General features: G+C 42.2%; 1 protein-coding gene across 1 annotated transcript; it reads right to left on the reverse strand.

The window, feature by feature from the left end:
- Window positions 1-1272: 1272 nt before the first annotated feature.
- On the reverse strand, window positions 1273-15948 carry SLC15A1 (solute carrier family 15 member 1; the record flags this gene model as incomplete). The annotated part of the gene is made up of 14 exons (XM_010174432.2): window positions 1273-1370; window positions 2565-2653; window positions 2795-2827; window positions 2935-2979; window positions 4235-4324; window positions 5410-5496; window positions 6632-6714; window positions 7867-7950; window positions 9633-9723; window positions 9965-10064; window positions 10232-10351; window positions 13041-13182; window positions 13270-13354; window positions 15911-15948. Coding segments are annotated over 14 exons (1185 nt in total), but the record flags the coding sequence as incomplete, so codon positions are not given.
- Between the last annotated feature and the right edge of the window lie 447 nt (window positions 15949-16395).

Below are 16395 nucleotides of genomic sequence, written 5' to 3' on the forward strand. Positions count from 1 at the left end.
TCTCTCATCCACAACAATGCCTCCATGGCCACATGTGGTTCCTCTTCGATCATGTCCTGCAGCATGCTGCCACTACCAAGGCCAACCTGCAGTTCAAGGAACAGGCTTTTCCCACATCTTATGGCTGCCTGGGTTCCTGAATTTCTTTGTACCATGTTCCAACTCATTCTACTCCAGCACTGGTGCTGCTGAACTGGAAAGAAGCATATATGGGCACTGCCTGGTGTGATAGCCCAGAGAAACTGAACTTCTGGAGACTCCATTTCCCACCAGATCTAACAGTAAATAGTTTCTGCTCTCAGAGCATTAAGAGCAGCATGAGTTGGGTCTGTTTTAGTTCTGCCTCAACCTTTCCTCTCTTCCCATACTTTTGTCCACTTCAATATCTTTAGGTACATCACACAACAAAACAAGGTCCATCTTTACCTTTCTGCAGGAGATTCTTGTCTAGGAAGCTACCAGCTTTGATGAAACTTCTGCCCAGTGCTGGTATGTGTGTGTGCACAGCTCTGGCCTTCTGAACAGGGCATTCAGGAAGACAGCCTGTACGTGACTATACCAGCTGAAGGCCAGACACTTCACTTCCAACTTCAAGAGGCAGACTTCAATATAAATTTTATTTAGCTGATGAACCCAGGCATAAAGGAGAGAATTCCTCATTCCTAACTAAAGCTACTTAAGAGTTGAGCGTCTTGTCTTGATAGCTCATGAAGACAGGTGGGCACCTCTGGATAGCTATCCAGATCTTGAGATCCAAGGGATCACCTCCCAGAGGTGTTGCTCATGCCCCAGCTACAGGGGAAACCTTCATCTGGTGCAGGCATGACACCACCCTTTGGGGCCAGGAAAATTAGTGGTGTGACGAATCCTGTCCTAAACAGGTATCGTCTTTGCCCAGCTGTGATGATGCTTCCCAGACTGTCACACTTCACCTTCAGTCTAAATATCAGAAGAGACCAGAGAAACAAAGCACCTCACGTGGTAGGCCAAACAAATCTCTGGTTTTCAGCTTTTAATCTCAGTTTGAAGATGTGAGGTTGCCTTTAATGTGCGATTTACATTAATGGCAGACGAGATTTTTTTTCAGGATGGTGTTCATAGCTAGTTAATTTTATTAAAGTATATTGCAATAGTGTGATTAGCATAATATTATCCCCTCCCTCTGCTCCTGTGCTCATATGCTTGGTTCCAAGTTTAGGAGTCTTGGCTCATTTTTACCTTAAACACACTTTGTTCTGGATTAGCAACTAAATATTAATAGTAAATACTTGCATGCAGCTGAACTTACGTCTATTTGAGCTTGCAAAATGGCAGCAGCAACAAAAGCCATGGATGCGAGGAACATACCAACAGTGATCTTCCTCAGGGGCCTGGTACAGCAACAAAACACAGCCGTGAGTTTTAAGACAAATATTAATTTAAAGTTTCAGCTGTTAGTTGTTTTCTTTCCATGGCAGAAAACTCAAATAGCCACAACTAGCACATTATCACCATTTGAAGGGCTGATGGTGTTACAGAAAGTGTTGTGCTGAGTTGGGTGCCTCAATTCATAGTGACACTATTGGGAAATACATCTTTCCTGCAGCATCTTAATAACCTGTTACACTGCATGTGCTGGGCTCAAACAGTGACTGAACATAATTATTAGGTTTCTGGAAAAGTCTGATCTGCAGGAAGGAAAAAAACCAATCCAGTATGCTTGTCAGCTTCAAAACAACAAAAAGACAAGGAGTTATGCCTTTTATAAAGGAGCAACAACTTTTGTCTATATTGCTATGTTTAAAACAAAATAATATTGAACAAAAAAAAGTCAGGGAAATAAGTTGAAGTAGGAGACATCTACAGACATTGAAGCAAGCTGTAGGGGTAAATTTAAGGTAGATATTTTATTTATGGCACCATTTGTCAGATGCAGAGTGTCTACAAATGAATGACAGTGTTTCCAGCACAGCACATGCCCACAGATTTCATAACTAGATGGAAAAATAGCATTGCATCTTAGCCCTGTGAAAACTGTTTTTAAGAACTGTATTTTCTTCTGCCTCTCCTAATTGGAAGTGCTATCCCACTTTATTAGCAACATGAAAAATAACGTGTAATGCCCTCTGAAGCTCTACTTAGCCATATCCAGTGATCCAGACTCCTCACTAGGATTGAAGAGGAAATACATCTTGTCTCAGGTGGTTTTAAGCCCCAAATATGACACATGCTAAGGATGTATGTTGTATTTCTACTTATACTTTGTGAGGGAGAGGGGATAGATTTGGGGGAAGTGGAAAACAGTAAACAGCATCTTTCTTGCAATCAAAAGATTTTGCCCTCAACTGGAAAATACTGTTACTTCACTATTAGATTCTCTTCCTCTAGTCTGTAGCGCCTGTACACACAACTTGCCGTATTCTAAAGTTTGTTTTTGTTTCTTTAAAATATTAATCCCATTTTAAATACATTACTCTTTTCTCCTTAGCTGAATGCTTGCTCCTCTTACATGAGGGCTGGAAGAGCAGTTTAAAGAAACCACTAAAGTCAGCCTCTGCTGAAGTCAGGTGAGTACATCAACTTACGTAAAATTGATCTTGCATTTCTTTATTAAAGGATAAACCACAGCATCTACAACTGGGACCATTATAACAATCAGGATTGGATTCACAGTCTGTTGAAGGTGAACATAAGAAGGGAAAAGACTTCAGTATTTTTTAAAGTCCTTTTTTAATGAAAGGCAATTAAAAAAAATATAAAAATATATAAAATCTTTTGGAAGTACTTAGAATTGGCTGACAGAAAGTTACTGTACCTGCATTTGGTCTGGCTGAATCTGAATAGAACCCTGGTGAAGAAAAAAAAATAAAATAGGTTTTAATATTATGACAACAAATAAAATTGATCTGAAAGGTAAATGTTAATTAGGAAAAAAAGCAATAAAAAGTAACCTACAAAATTCCCATCCATTGTTGTGGCTTGTAGTGTCCATCTTGACCCCTTAATAAAAGAAGGGAAAGTTAAATGCGACAGTAAATCAATCTTGCAAGTTAATTGTTTCCATTAGTTAAAGTGTTGGGAAAGACATGCAATACAATAAAAAAATAAAGCTAGCTTGCCACAGGTGTATTCTTACTCTGCAGTGTACACAGTTGAATAAAGTGATCCCCATGGCCCATTTCACTTTATTTACCAGTTTGTGAAATAGAGTGGAAAATAGTTCAGGTGCAGAGATGGGCTGGCGAGATGGCAGGGACACCCTACGCAGAGCACTGCCATGTGCTGTGCACAGAAGCCACCCCAGCACCCAAAGCCACCTGGTGCCTGCCTGAGCCCAGCTGAGCTCCCAGCACCACGGACGTGTCCATCCTTCCTTACACAGCCCAGAAGTGAGCGGCCAAGCCAGGGCTGACCCTGCCCTGAGTGCTCTGCCCAGAAAACCTGCCTACAGCCAGGTCCTGCAGGGCTGCATGTTCAGCCTGCGCATCGCCGCAGCTTTTGTGAGAGCCTTTAACTGTCTGAGATACGAGTTATTACTCATGTAATGAGTATTTAGTGCTGAATTTCATAGCAGGAGTACCTATTTGTAACAGGTCACACTGATAGTTACAGCTCCCTGGTACTAGGCCAAAGCAGCACGATCTAGGCAATCTGAACCAAACTTCCTACAGTCTGCCTTGGATAAAGCTCTCGGCTTCTGGTTCTCTCAGACACCCTCCTAAATTCATACTTCAATAGTTAACTATGAAAGCCTGCTTTCATGAGCCCTGAGCACTCAGTCCATGAAGCAAATGGGAACTATAGGCTTATACTTCTGCTTGAAGGTGTGATGTATTTATACAAAGTTTGAGTGATTAAGCAAACTGACATCCAGGTCATCTCAGCCCTGATGCTCCAGAGCAGTTATGCTAGGACCCTACATTTCATCTCAATTGACAGTGGAAAAAACATTAGAACTAAGAAAGCTTTAAATTACTGTTTCATCCTCTGGGTTTTGGCTGATACAAGATTTGGAGAGGCCTCCGTCACCAAATCAGTCCTGGGCATGTCCAGATAAACTGAATTTCCCCTGGCTGCAGAACATCCTGCACTAAAATGACTCAGTAAATACACCTTTGCATTAGAACCGGGTTAAAGAATTAGCAAAGAATTATTTTCCACCTTCCCATAGGCACCTTTTATGTCTGGTGACCTCAGAGTACATAGAGTGACATGGTACATCTCTAATTGCCAAGCCAAACAATTTCTACTTTACCTGCTGGTCAAAAAGCGCCCAGAACATGGGGAGAGGGATATAAAGGAAAAGCACCTTCAGCACCATCTTAGTCTGAGCAATCAGTCGTTTCTGCAGCAAACGAAGAATTACATGAGACAAATTTGTAAAAAAACCCACCAAAAAACCCCCCAAACCCCCCCAAAACACACCACAAAGCAACAAAGCAAACCAGACAGTTGCAGACTGCTATTTGCAGCACAGCAACAGGCAAAGACACATTATATAATGTCTACACATGTCTTAAAACTTTATATGTTGTGGGTACTTCTGCTGATTTCTGTTAAAAAGCACAAAGTCTGTTTGTGGGTGTGGGAAGGGCTGGTGGTTAAAGGTGACACTGATATCGGAGAGACCTGTGCCTCTTGGCATGTACACTGATGGCAGCATGAGATTTAGTACAGTGCTGCATTATTTTTCTAGGAAGGTGGTGTTTAAATGTCGAGTGACTGAGGAAAGCATTTCACACATGAAAAATGCATATAGGCAAAAGGAAAATAAAGGGGACAGGCTAAGGTTTGTGCTGCTGTTGACAACAGGGCAGGGTGGATAGGAGGCAAGGGACATGGCTGGGGACTGTGGGACACAAGGCTTTGAGAAACATGGTAAGGAGCTTGTACTGAGGCCAGGGGAATGCAGTGTTTAACCACTTCAGCTGAAATTCCTAAGCACAGTTCTGCAGTTTGATCCCAAAACAAGTGTTACGGCCCTGCACAATAACCATGAGAGTTAACACCGTGCCCATTTTTCCCTTCTGCATTCATTAAACCAGCATGTTTTTGTTTGAAACCAGCATACTGAGAGAAACAAAAAGCTGACAAGGATAATGCTTGCTATTTTACTAACTCAAAAAGTAATAGGTACTTGTATTTGTTCAACAAGGGAAATAGTCTTTTCTTCATCTCCCTTGAATTTCCCTGGGCAGCGTACGATCACATCAAGCATCACCTCAGACATCTCTGCTTTCTCCCACAGGAGCTGGGGTGATAACCCGCAATCCCAGGGGAGCTCTGAGGTTTGCCCAGATCATTAGCTTCTAAATGACTGAGAGGCCCAAAACTATTTGCCCAGTGTTTGAGGCAATGGATCAGAGCAGCCAGAAGAGAAGCTGAGGGTCAGGGGATGTGAAGGCACAGGAGTGCTTACGCAGTACTTACATCGTACTTCTCACTCGCCCAGTCTAGCCAGTGCTCTCTCTTGGGGAACTCCTTGCTGCGATGCCGAAACCTGTTTTTGATGGCAAACTGAGGAGAGACAGAACTTAGTTTAACATCATTACAAATACTTATAAAATGCCATAAGCTGTTTTCTCATTAAAGATGATACTCCTAGTGTTTAGAGGTTGCTAAATGTAACTTACTTCTGTTAACTGCTCTAAGGGAATATTGCATCTAAGGCCTCACACTGCATATCCAGTGGAGGGTGCATCTGAGATTAGGTGAACCAAACAGCTCAGAATAGTCTCTCTCAATGTGGGTTGCTGTTAGGAACAGGAAGACCTGCCTACTTCAGACTTACTTATGTACAACAATGAATAGAAGAATGTTTCCAGCTCTGGAAACACAGGTTTCCAGAGCTGAAGAGCTGTAAGAGTACATTTCACTAAGAGAATTTGCATCTTGTAGATATTCCTCATACCTTCACAATATAGTCCTGAAGAACTCCAAAGACCTTCTGCATGGAATAACATGCAAAGCTGAGCTGGGCCTGAGGGGAAGCACTTTAAGCAATGGCTAAAGTCACCTACAGGGATTTGGTTTTGACAGTGCTTGCAAGACAAGCAATGGCCTGGGCTACAAGAAGCTGGCAGATCTGCGTGAAGAATGAAGCAGCCTATAAACTAAAAAAATCCCCTGATCTCAAAGTTGAGTCACTGCAAAGTGGGGACATGCAGTGCTATTCAAGCAGATTTAGCACCCTTCCTTGCAGGGCTGCACTGACTTGTAACCTTCCAACCTCTCTAATACAGTAGGGATCAATACACCTCTGCACTGTAAGTAACATTCTTTTAATGAGCAACAAGTGTGTGCTGATAAGATATACCAGTAGCTCTACTCTTGTCTCGGGTCAAGGCATGTTTGTCTTTTCCTACAGGGCTGCATAAAGGTGCACAAATGAGGAAGGAATGATTCCCAGAAGCTAGAATAAGCTTTCACATATCACTGACATCTTACTTTGTTTCCTTTGTGTATAATTTCACATTAAACCAAGTTATAGATTAAAAAGGCAGTCTAAACCCAGGGGTGTCAGTAAGAAGCCTTCTGTAAGGAAAAAAGTAAAAAACTTCAGAATCTAATGACAGATTTCTGATCTAGGCAAGTTTACTGAACAGTTTTTAAAATTGCTGCCAGGGTTTTTGGGAATACAAATAGCACTTACTCCAATGCATCTGGAAACTTGAATCATTATATTTCCTTGAGGTTGAACTTTCTTGTACATTCTGCTTCCAATGACGAACACAACTACAATATGCGAACAGAAACCAAAAGCAACTCAGGATTAATTGAAAATAGTGGCAAATAATAGCTTGGTATGGAAGCTTTAACAGTCAAGGAGTTACATCAGGGTGGGAACAAGCCTCCTAAGGAGCAATGAGTGTGCCTACCAGCATGTTATCATAGATTAAAAGAAATCAAATTAATACCAGCAGATTGCTTCTATTTAAGACGAAGGACTAAACCTGGAAAATCTTAGGGTAAGTCCTCAGTGGGACATTAGCTTAATTGAGGTAATGAATAAAACAAGGATCATTTTAGGATGTTGGCTCTGGTCTTGCTGTACCAGGTTAAGACAGCTTTACAGACTCTTTTCAGGAGTCCATGATGCTGCAGCTCATGTCACGCAGGGACACGTGAGGCCCCGCCTGAACTGCAGGACTCACCAAGGTGTCCTCAGCTCCCACGCCCAGGCACGTTCCCCAGCCTCACCCTCCCACGTGTGGTGCAGGACATGGGCCCCACAGCCGCCATCCACCCTGGGATTGGTTGGGTGCTCAGGCAAGATGCAGTCACTGGTAGCTGGAGGTCCACCCTGGGTGGTTTCTGGTCAGGACCGTGAAGGACCAGGACCATGAGGGATACTGGGGTACATACTGACCACCCCCCAGTTTCTTAGTCTTTGTGCTGCAGGAGGAAGGCTCAGGGAGTGACCTGTAGCACAGCTAGTAAAAATGTAGGTGTTTGAGAAATACGAGCACACCAGTAGGGCATTTCTCCAATGCAGGGATAATGACCTTATACAGTATGCTATCCTGGGCTACAGATAGTTTCCAAAAACTACATTTTCTCAGAGTTCTCACACTACATTCAAAATATCTTATTTATACACCCCAGTAGTCCAAGAAATATAGACAGTAAATTATATAACATACAGAATTCAATGGTATATTTGTGCATCTCCCCAGCCCCATCAGTCTCTCCTGTAAAAGTGAGGGCTTCAGGCTAATCCCACCCCCTCCCCCCACTCAAGAAAAAAGTTTGTCAAAAATTGCAGAAACAACCAGGTACTGGTAGAGGTTGATACCTGGAGATTTCTACCACTTTCTCATTATTCCAAGATCATTATCATTTGATCATGTCTATAACTGAAGCAGCAGGACAAACTGTTCCACTTACCCAAGGCGACAGCCATGAGGGCAGCAGGAACTCCAAAAGCTAGTGGGTAACATCGCTGTTTGCTGTGAATGCCACACTCTTGAGCTGAAGTACAAAGTAACATTGGGTAAAAGTCCCAGTCAGCTCTGCCAGTATTTTACACAGAGTTTCTGTTTTTTGCATTCATTGTTAACTCAGAGGAAAAACAATATTTCTGCTGACGTTATTGACAGAGTGGAGTATCCAACTTATCTTTCATTATTGAAAAGTGGACTTATGTATCACAAAAAAAAAAAAAAAATCACAACATGGTTCAGGTTGGAAGGGACCTCTGGATGTCACCTGGTCCAACCCTCCTGCTCAAGCTGGGCCACCTGGAACTGGTTGCCCAGGGCTGTGTCCAGACGGTTTTTGAGTATCACCAAGGATGGAGAGTCCACGTCCTCCCTGGGCAACCTGTGCCAGTGCTCAGTCACCCTCACAGTGAAAAAGTGTTTCCCGATGTTCAGAGGACATCTGAACCTCTCATGTTTCAGTTTGTGCCCATTGCCTCTGGTCCTGTCACTGGGCACCACTGAGCTGAGCCTGGCTCTGCCATTGCACCCTCCCTTCAGGTATTTATATACATTGATGAGATCCCCCCGAGCCTTCTCTTCTGCAGGCTGCACAGTCCCAGCTCTCTCAGCCTCTCCCGTGAGATTTACATTTAATTTTACACTAAGAAGTGAAGAATCCTACTAGACTGTCAAATGCATATTATTGGTGAGAAAGGAACTAGATTACAAAAGTTTTGGGACAAGTTTGTAAACAAAGATGTAGGTAATATAAGTGTAGCTTGTTGAGAAAATTCTCAAACACTACACATACTCTCCCCCCCCCCCCTCCCCCCCCCCCCCCCCCCAGCAGTAGTCAGTGATTTGACTTTATAAACTTCATGCATACATCCTGAAATTATGCTCAAGAGTGTGGACATAGCTACTAAAAGGGAAAAGTAAAAGACTAAATAAAATCATTACCCTTTTCAACATAGAAAAGGTAATTTCTATTCTTCTAATAGAATTAGAGAGTTTGATTTGAAAAAAGCACTTCAGCCCAGTGCTTTAGGGTTATTCCAGAACTCACATGCTGTTTTCTTTCTTTTGAGAAAAACAGCCTTCCTCAAACTCCTGCCAAGCACATCCATACAGCACCACCTGTGCCAGCTTGCCACAAAAATCCATACACATATGGATCAGTGAATTGTTTGCTTTTTGTTTAAGATCACGCTATTCATTATAAGCAGAAGAGAAAATAACTTTCTCTTTTAATAATAGAAAAAACATGATTTACTTTGCCAGATGGGCGAATGTGTACCCACGTGCACAGATGCTTCTGTACCTTGCACAGGCACACTTCAGAATAGTCTCCACTTCCAGAGTGGAGGGCTCTCTCTCACCTCCCCTCCCCAGCAAACAGGGCAACTCTTTCTTGTGGGACAGTTTTAAAGGCTTGAAAAAGGTCCCATATTTGTATCTCCATGGAATGAAAACGTGCACTAGGCATACAAGTTGATGGCTTCAGCATGTCTCTTTAGATCTAGTGCTTCTGATCTTAAAGGCAATTCAGATCTCAAACTGCCTTCTTTTTGACAGTACCTCACCTCACATTAGAACTGGAAGACTATTTTGCCAGAGAAGTCCATAAGGTGTCAAAAAAACAGACTGTTCATTTAAACCTAACTGGACTGCAATCCAACATTCATCCTTTACTGATGTTTAACTATTTCATAAGCAAATGTGCGGCCTTACCTCTGAGAATTGGGGTGATTATAGTAGATAGGAGACTTCCAGCATTAATGGACAAATAAAAGATAGAGAAGAATCTAGTTCTTTGTTTTTCCTACAGTAAAAACAAGATGATGTTTAGAAAGAGACAGAACCACGTCGATCAGCCCAGATTGAACAATCAGCAGCTCTGTTTGCTTAGTTCAATACAAATAGTTATCTAGCTCCTTCTTCAGCTACTCAGGAAACACTACAGTAACGCACATGTCTAAGTATGCATATTACTAGGATATTATAAACAGCTAAAGATTAGTAAGAGTATCTGTTATGATTGAAAATCTGAAAGGCATTGTTACCTGATGATCTTCAAACTGATCTCCACCAAATGCTGACACACAAGGTTTGATCCCACCAGTACCAAGTGCAATGAGGATCAAGCCAATCATGGACAGAGCACTGAAACAAAGTAGAACAGAGAAAAAGGGGGAAAAAAAAAAAAGAAATCACTTTGCTTTCTTACTTAAAGCATACATAAGAGATTTTATGCAAGTAGCATAAATTTAAGGCATGAGTTGTCCCACCCTTCATCAACCTGTAAAAAACCCACGTACAAGGCAACTCACATGTGCACCGATACATTATCGGGAGAGCCATCCCGATTGTGATCCGTCAGGTCATTGATGGAGCTCACAGACATGATTGCCTGTCCAATCGTATAGACAACGGACAAGGAGACAATGGTCCTGTTATAAAGAGAGGAGATACATTTTTAACTACGTTAATGCAACTACACACATATACATACACACACAGATAATGCAGACTTCTGCTCATTTCAAAGATGCTTAGTAAAGAAGTATACTTAACAGATATGACAAGTTAGGGACTCAACTTACCACAAGGTACTGTAAAAATCTGTCCATATACCTCTGTCACAATATTTCTATTCTGTTTATTATTACTATTATTATAGCTAGCCTTGTTTAATTAAGCAAGGCAAGACAACAAATGGATTCTCTAGATATCAACAAATTATGGGAGATATTTAAATATCTTCAGTGGTTGCCTTTTTAATGACCAACTTGAGAATGCCATTATAATATTCCATATATTCCAAAGTTCAAAAGGACTACTCTACAACACTGAAGTATGCAATTTACACGGATTTTAATATTGTTTAAACATTCTCTATGTTCTTTTATATTTTAGCTGCAAGAAGTAAAAAAAAATTTAAAAATTAAAAGTCTTCTTTAAACATGGAAACTCTCTCAAAATACTGTTGTGAGCAACAACTCTATTACCTCACTTCTCTCAGTTGTAAATGTACCAACATCTTTCAAGTCAGAGCAGAGTGAGGGCAGCAATGAAGAGTACAGACTTTCCTCTGCCAGGAGGTGCCTAGGAAGGGAATACTGCAGACTCACCAGCCCCCACCCCCATGCCTTTAGGTCCCATTCCTCTTTCTTGTAGGTAAGAACATACTCCATTTTAACTTTGTAGGAGCTTAAGTATGTGACTATAGTTTAATCCACATTCATCCACTTCCTTGGTTGAGGCTCCATTCAACAGGCACAGAGTCACATTTCCAGTTTGGAGGAAAAGCAGGAGAAATAGGATGCAATTATGTGAAATTATTTAAAATTCTAGTTTGCAGGAGAAGCAGTCCCAAACCCAGCCCATGACGATGAAGGACAGGGCTCAAGGACCTAGGACAATCCAAACCTATTTGACAACGGCAAGAGATCTTCACAGCAAGTTTGAAGCACCCTGACACAAGAGGGACAGAGGAAGCATCACTCACATTACTGACCAAGTTCTGCTCACCTTAAAAATGCTCTTTCCTGTAGAATTGCAAAAATCTGTACAAAGTGGGGCAACAGTGAATCTGCTATTTAGTGATATTTAGTAGTTAAATTAGAACTTTTTCTTTTTTAAAAATAGCACCTCCATATAGTTACTTTAGTTGCTGAACAACCTGGGAGAAAGTTTCCAATTGAAGTTAAACTTGAGCTGACCAGGAGAGAAACTTCTCTTTTTCATTTGTAAGGCTCATAAACATGCTGTGAAGAAAACACTTACATAATTAGCACTGCATAGATGGTAACCAATTAAAAAAAATAAAAATTATTTCTGTACTGTTTTCCCTAAGAACTTCACATCTAACAATATGTGAGCAGGTCCCAGCATGCTCCTTGGCCGACATTGCACAGACTACATGGACTGTGTAAGGTTTGAGTCTCTCCTATAAGAGCGCCTAACAGTGCTTGGGTAACCTCCTCTTCCTGTTGTCATCATGGATTTTTTTTATGATTTATTGTTTATGCCTTCCTCATGACATCTTGCTGTATTTTAGAGCATCTATACATTAAACTCAAAATTATTTAATTTTTTTCTTTTTTCTTTTTTTTCCTGGTCAAGCTTCAAGTTCCAGTTTTAAGCCCTGAGTTCCTGTTAAGGGTCTGGTGGCCAGGGGCTCGCAGCTGTGGCACTGATGTACACAAGTATCAGAGGAGAAGGGATGCAAGGTCTGCAAAGCTTTATCTGATAAAACAGGTAAAGGGCAAAATAGATATAATAAAATTAAAAATCATACCTTCTGAACAAGTGAGTGCACATATATTCAGGCTGCAATTTGCAAGATGTCAAGCTACTTGCTCTGAGCTTCCTGTGATGGGGCTGGCTCCCAAGGCATACCTGGCAGTGGTCAGAGCCCTGGTCTCCCAGAGGCTGCCAGCACAGCAGAAGATGGTGCAGCCTTCAGCCAACTGACTGCCCAGCCAGCTTCACCTCTAATCTCTTTGAGACCTTTGACAAGTCAATTAACGTTCCTGATTCACATCCCTCCATAAAATCTTTATTGTGGTTTTTTTTTCTGGCAAAGTAAATACTATTAAAATCACAACTTCAGTAAAAACCCAGAATTCATCATTTAAAGAAAGAATTGCAACTCAGTAAAGCCTCCCACTGAGCTGTCAAGTTAATACTGACATTACAGAATATTTTAGAATAGATTCCAAAAATCTCAGCTAATACCAGGTAACACAGTATTTCACAATTTCATTGTCCACCTGCATCAGGTAAGGATGCAATTATAACCTCCAGTATCTATTTTCACAGCTTGGTGAATACTTTTCCTTAGTTTCACTTATGTTTTGTCCAGATGAGAGAAAAAAAACATGCATCATGCCTGGAAAGCAGGCTACTAGCCTTAACTGATTAGCCGAACTGTAACATTTGTTAACTCACAGTGGAGTTTCAGGGTTGAGCCAAATCAATTAAAACCTCAAGCTTTGGAGGAAAAAACCACAAACAATCCTGGAGCAGCCAACACCAGCTCTGAAGCTGTTCCAAACTGCTGCTTTAGAGATTATTTGAGTACCACTGAGCTCAGCTGAGCTTTCATGATTTTTGGTTTTCCCAGGAAGAACTCACTTAAACTTTCCCAGCCAGGAGTCCGCAATGAGTGCTCCAAGGATCGGTGTCAGGTAGCACAGAGCAACGAATGTGTGGTAGATGGCTGTAGACAAGTTATCATCCCATTGCAGGAAATACTTGAAATACAAAACGAGCACCGCTGTAGGAAGAACAGCAAAACAACAGATTACAAACCAAAGTCAGGACTGGGTACGTAATGGTAGGCAAGAGGACACACAGAACGTACCTCGCATGCCATAGTAGGAGAACCGCTCGCAGAACTCATTGATGACAATGAAGAAGATGCTCAAGGGGTAACCAAAGCAGCTTGGCTGCAGGCAAGAGACAGACAGTGTGAGCTCAGAGCTGTGTAACACAGACTAACATTCCTCACTGCAGCCCACAGCTTGAGCAAGCTCAACACAGAAGCAGCAGGAGTGGGTAGGTACTCAGGAGTTAGGAGGTTGCATGAGCTTCTGTGGAACAATACTGGTTTACCTGAACCAAGAGTCAATTCTCACTTTCCCCTCTTGGTCCGCAAAGCTCTACAGACTTCTTATCTGCCCTTTGCAAAAGATCTTTAGCAATGCTATATTTGACCTTCAAGTGGTCCGCTATGCACATTTGAAGTCCGCAGCATCTAACCCTTAGAGTAACCTTGACTGGTATCCAAAAATACACAAATAGTCAACAGCTTTGAAAAAACCCAAACCCAACAGAAAAACCATCATGCCAAACCCTCACAGCATACTAAAATTGGAAGCCTGAGGCTACTGCTAAACACCTCCAGTTGAGACAGATACACATTTAAACATTTTATTCATTTGTAAATACTGCAAGAAATAAGAAAATAAGAGAGAGTGGAGAGAGTATTGCTGACAGTCTGACTGGGACACAAGGATGTGCAAGCAACCTGAACAGCATTGATCTTTGTTATCAACTGAACCAAGTACATAGTGCACATGTTACCCATGGTTTGATAAAGAATCGTCACTGAAAGAATTTGACTTCAGCTGAGAGGAGTGCCTGGTGGGACTCATCTAGCTTTAGAGCAACCAAAAACAGAGGTCTAAATAGAAAGTTGTCACTCTTGATTTATCACATCCTCCATGCACAGGAAGAGGTATCTCCAAAGGAGACCATCCATATGTATCTCAAAATTAGACAAAATCCACTTGAAGGTGCCTGTTACCCTCAGCTGAAGATAGCAGGAGCTCTAGATTACTAGCCCCAACTTGGACACAGCTTTTGGTGGACTGGAGTTCATACAGAAGAACGCCACCCAGACTGGTCCATGCACTATCACTAAGCCACACAAACATTAGTGCTCCTGAGGAGGTGGATGGGGAACCAAACCATGAAGGTTTGGCTCAGCACCCATTAGATATACCCAAAAAGTTTTGATTTCAGCAGTTGTTGACCTAACAGTCAACTAAAACTACTGTTTTAGTCAGGACCTAAAACAGTAACCCACACTGTGCAGCTGATTTCTGCCAGTGTAACCCAGCTGGGGAGGACAGGATGTCCCCATCCGAAGCAGGAGATGGCTTTCCCCATGTCTGGCCTACCTACAGAAAAAAGGATGGGGCAGTCCTGGCCCAGGGGCTGGTGGGATTCATCCCCACCAGAACTTCACAAAAGCAGCACCATCACTTGCCAGGGCCAAGAGCACAACTGCCCAAAGAGAGTACTCATCAGACCACATTTGTATTCATTTTGGCTCATTTTGCTCAGCTTCCTGCTCCGGCGGGGGGATTGGACTGGATGATCTTTTGAGGTCCCTTCCAATCCCCAACATTCTGTGATTCTGTGTAAAACCTTTTTGTCCTTCTTGGGGGTCTCACAAACCTCCCTGGTGCTACACCATCACACCACCCAACAGCTTACTGCGTAGGTGGTGTTACATGCTGAACTGGAGAGGTAACAAGTTTGCACCAAGGCCGGGTTTTGTTTTAAGGCACTAACGCTTATGTGCCTTGCAGAGATGTGTTGCATTCACACGCCAGCACAGCAGCCACAGGTGGGCTTTTACTGGGTGCTCCTGAACTGGTGGAGATTCGCACATCACAGCCAGGGCTGAGCACAAACAGGGGCACGCAGGAGAAAGCCAGAGAGTCTTTCACAAGGTAACAGACCTCCTTCTACTTTTCCAAGATAATACAAGCAAGAAGAGAATATGCAGTTGTACCTTGATAATATATGACCTATACTGTTCTTGTTTTGCACTATACTGTCCTCTTAAACCTCTGTGTATTATACATTTACTGAAACATCTTCTCTTGTGATGCCTCTTGGCCAGAAAGCACTGAATCCACCACTGAAGAGGTAACCTGCAGGTTATGTTTTATAACGTTCTCCGTAACCTTCCCCTTCCCTGGGGATGGCAGGCACAGGTCTAACACCACTGCACGGCACAACTTTGACTTTGGCTGCTGAGGAAACCACTAAGTTGTAAGAAACCTGTGGGGAAAGTCTACCGAGTAAAACCTTGTGAAATAAGAAAAGTAAAGACAGAGATAGGGTTGCTGAGACAGGTGTCATTAACAGTTCAAAGATTCAAGAGGAAAAACCAACACTGAGAGGTAAGAGTCCTCAGGAAGAGTTGGTGGATGATGACAACTCAGTAACATGATGGGCTCCAGGGACCCTTCTCCTCCCAACCAATGTCTGCTCAGTCAGTAAAGGCTCTTCAGACATTTTATCGGGGTGGTGAGCACACTAATGTTTAGCAGAGATTTAATAAGCTGCTTTGTGTGGGTTGGCCAATAACTCCTTATTTTATACTTTTAAAGTGTGTTTATAGGATGATTTTTTTTGTGCATTGCTAAAGTTACTCAAACAACGTAACCCAAAGAGAGTCTGTATAGAAATTTTTTATATGAGAAAACAATACTTACCGATTTGCCCTCACTCTTACTTTTTGCAGCTGTGGAAAGGAAAAAAACCACAAGTTAACAGAAACTACTCAGTAACATTCCATTAAAACCACTGAAAGACATTGGAAAAGTTCAGCTTGAAACAAATCATGAAACACAAACACAGTATTGTTCAGTTATATTTGGTGTGCATGGCAAGGTTTTGGTAGTGGGGGGACATAGGGGGTGGCTTCTTGATGAGAAGCTGCCAGAAGCTTCCCCCATGTCCAACACAGCCAATCTGCAAGACAGACCCACCACTGGCCAAGGCCAAGCTCATCAGCAACGGTGGTAGTACCTCTGTGATAACATATCATCATGGTTTAACCCCAGACAGCAACTAAGTACTGCCAAAAGCAGCACGTATATTTAAGAAGAGGGGAAAAAAAAACCCCAAAAAAACCCAAACCCTGCACAGCAGCAGCCAGGAGAGAGGAGCAGCAATATGTGAGAGAAAC

This window comes from Antrostomus carolinensis, unplaced genomic scaffold, assembly GCF_000700745.2.
Source record: "Antrostomus carolinensis isolate BGI_N321 unplaced genomic scaffold, ASM70074v2 scaffold15658, whole genome shotgun sequence".
Classification (NCBI taxonomy): Eukaryota; Metazoa; Chordata; class Aves; order Caprimulgiformes; family Caprimulgidae; genus Antrostomus; species Antrostomus carolinensis.